Raw genomic sequence first — 3021 nt, 5'->3', positions numbered from 1 at the left:
ATCCTTTTTTTTTTTTTTTTTTAACATCTGGAATGGTAGGAGATAGCCCCCTCATTTATTTCATGGCTTGCTGTCTGCCAAAGCACTTTCCTGAGTGCTTTAACTGGGTGATCATGACCTCATCCTCATAGCAGCTCCATGAGATAGTAAGTTCTCTCTATTTTAGATCCATAAAGACTGCTTGCGCCTTGTATCTGAGAAATTTCTTCAAACCAAACATCCTTGGTGGACCTGTGCCTGTTTAAAAGGGCCCTGGTGACCCCTGTGAATTTATGATTTCTTCTCTCTGGCTCCTTCCACAGAAAGAGTACTTCAAGCAATATGAAGTGGGGCTCCAGAATCTGTGCCATTCCTACCAGAGCCGTGCTGACTCACGGGCCAAGGCGTCTGAGGAAAGCCTGCGCACCTCTGAGAGGAAGCTTCGTGAGACAGAGGAGAAGCTGCAGAAGCTGAGGACCAACATTGTAGCACTCCTGCAAAAGGTGCAGGAGGTGAGCCAGGCAGCCCTCTTACTGCAGCTGAACCACCTGGTCTTTCAGGGAGGGGGGCCAGGCACCTCCTGCTCTTTGCTCACAGGACTCTATCTGCTCACAGGAATCTGTGGTTCCAATCCTGGCTGCCTAGCATCTTGACCAGGAGGGCTTGAGGTGGTATGACTGCCTGGGCCTCATCCCAGCCAGACCCACCTTGTATAGCCTGGTTTGTGAACCCTCCAAGCTATAAAACAAAGTTCTTGCTTTTCCCCATGACACCCAGAAGTGGAGAGTGCCCCTTAGATAAGTGTTAACCAAGGCAGCAAACAACTGAGGGCATGCTCTGTCCTTTCCTCAGGGTCTAGGGAGAAAAAGACAGGCCAGATAAGGTTCCAGTTGTTGCAGGCCCACATTCTGGTGGAGGAGACAGAGCTACTAATGGTACGCTGTGCTATGCAATAACTAGTAAGAGACAGAACGCTAGGGAAGGCCACTTGTGCAGGGTGGCCACTAAGGAAGTGGTGTCTGAGCTAAGAATGGATGCTGACCATGCAAAGAGTGGGATATGAGTACTCCAGGCAGAGGAAAGATAAGAGGACTTGGTCTCAGCGGGGAGCTTGTGTGGGTATGAGACGCAGGGTTGTACAAGGTGGGATTTGATCTTGAGAGCAGTGGGAAGTCACTGGAGGTGTGTAGCATAGTCCAATTTTCACTATGACACTTTGGTTGATTGGAAGGGTAAAGGTTAGAACCTGGAGAGGAGGTTCTCAAAGCTGGATAAGACACAGCGATGGCCTGGACATTGGGTGGTGACAGGGAAAGATAGCTAAGGCAGGTGGGAGCAGGATAACCTGGGTGTCATCTGAGCACATAGATGGGGATAGGGATAGGGAGGAGTAGGGACCAAGACAGGACAGCAACCTGACAGCCAGGTTACAGGGGATGAGGAAAAGATGTCGGGCTCAGACCAGGAGCTGGGAGAAGGGTGGAGAGGCTCGTCCCCACAACCACTTTCTGGCCCTGGCTGAACCCTGCCCTACTCTGTTCCAGGACATAGACATCAACACAGATGATGAGCTGGATGCCTACATCGAAGACCTCATCACCAAGGGGGACTGAGGGCCCAGGAGCCAGGATGAGCTCCCCTGCCCACCTGCCCCTCAGCACAGCAGCTTCAGGGAGGGAGATTCATTTATGGGTTGATGGACTAAACCTTTGATTTCATTAATGTAAGACATTTGTGCTTTTGGAAGGACAGATACTTTGATTCTTTGAATCTTCCTCCTTAAGTTTATAAATATTTATTTTTTAAAAGAAACAGGCTGTGCTTGCTGTGAGACCATACATTTTTTATAACTCTTGGGTAAAGGACAGCAAATTTATACTTTGGCCATACTAGGTTGCCACTTCAGCTTCTGACTCCTCAAAATAGTGGTGAGACCAGCACCATCCTGAATTTGGAGAGATTCCAGGGGCATCTGTGATACCTTTCCTCTCTCACATCAGTGCTGTGAAGGTCTGCAGTTAGCTCCATGCAGCTGTCCGTTATCCTAGCTGTGGCATCATTCAGACAGTTTTGGGAAGAAAGATCTTGCTATTCAGCCTTCCCATCCTCACTCATGTTCTCTCTGAAGTACTGATTTCCTCAGTTAACCATGAACTGTGATGTTTTCTGCCTCAGCTTGAGTCCAGGTTGAGGAGTAGACAGCTCCAGCTGGATCAGATCCAGATCCCTGATCCAAGTAGCACTTTGAGTATTTAATTCCAAAGGATTTCTTAGGGAAGGAGCAGGTGTATGAAAGAGCCCTGGTGCTGAGCTAGCAGAATTCTCCATCTGTGGCTACCTCAGATGGTACAGGTCCCTGGAGAACCTGCTACTGTTTATCTACTTCCCTTTTCCTAGCTCCACCAAGGTGAGGCACAGCCACTACTCCCAGGCAGTCAGAGGGACTGTCAGGGAATTCAGAGGCAGTTCTGCAGGAAGTTCATCTCGCCTTCCCGCCCTGTCCAGACACAGCCTCTTAGAAGCTGTGTCCGTCAATAACTACTCAGGGGCAAAGACAGAGGCAAGAGTTGCTGAGTTTTATCAGCCATTGGGGGAATTCTGTTTCCATTTCCTGCAGCTTTTTTCCCATTCCTGTTTGAGGCCTCTGAAAGCATATGAACTGTGGCCTGGTACCACTGATTCAGACTTTCTTCATTGTGTTTTCACCATAACCTAACCCAGGTCAGCAGTGCCTACCAGCTGCCCTGTGAGGTCTGCAGAAGACCAAGAAGCAGTGGTGAGAGACTCAGGTAACACTGGAATCGAGTCTTTCTCCACTTGTACATGTGGCTGGAAGCACCTATGACTGGTAGATTCTGAGCTTCCCCAAACCTCATCCACGAGAGGATTGTTTGGGGAGATGCAAGTCAGAAGTAGTCATTTTCCTCTGGGACATTCTCCAAGAGACTTGAAATGCCCCTGAACCTGGTGATCCTCCCTCAAATCTGTTTTAATCTATAAGGAAGACAGTTCTGCTTTTTTTTTTTTTTTTTTTTTTTTTTT

General features: G+C 48.5%; 1 protein-coding gene and 1 long non-coding RNA gene across 6 annotated transcripts in view; one reads left to right on the top strand and one right to left on the bottom strand.

Annotated features, from left to right (window-relative positions):
* Positions 1 to 2997, top strand: part of Morc2 (MORC family CW-type zinc finger 2) — a 42128-nt gene extending 39131 nt beyond the window's left edge. For 3 of the 5 annotated variants that reach the window (XM_010603807.3, XM_010603804.3, XM_010603808.3), the window contains exons 25-26: positions 303 to 491; positions 1524 to 2997. In XM_010603807.3, the coding sequence (XP_010602109.1) occupies positions 303 to 491; positions 1524 to 1592 (258 nt within the window). In that variant the 3' untranslated portion in view covers positions 1593 to 2997. The other 2 variants (XM_010603806.3, XM_033762319.1) reach the window with 2 other exon arrangements.
* The window catches only part of LOC104848077, a 24851-nt gene that overhangs the window by 18170 nt on the left and 3660 nt on the right, over positions 1 to 3021 (bottom strand). The window lies entirely within an intron of this gene.

This window comes from Fukomys damarensis, unplaced genomic scaffold (genome assembly GCF_012274545.1).
Source record: "Fukomys damarensis isolate Sample0158 unplaced genomic scaffold, DMR_v1.0_HiC HiC_scaffold_12, whole genome shotgun sequence".
Classification (NCBI taxonomy): domain Eukaryota; kingdom Metazoa; phylum Chordata; class Mammalia; order Rodentia; family Bathyergidae; genus Fukomys; species Fukomys damarensis.
The sequence above is the reverse complement of the archived record's forward strand: the minus strand, read 5'-3'. Positions and strand labels throughout refer to the sequence as shown.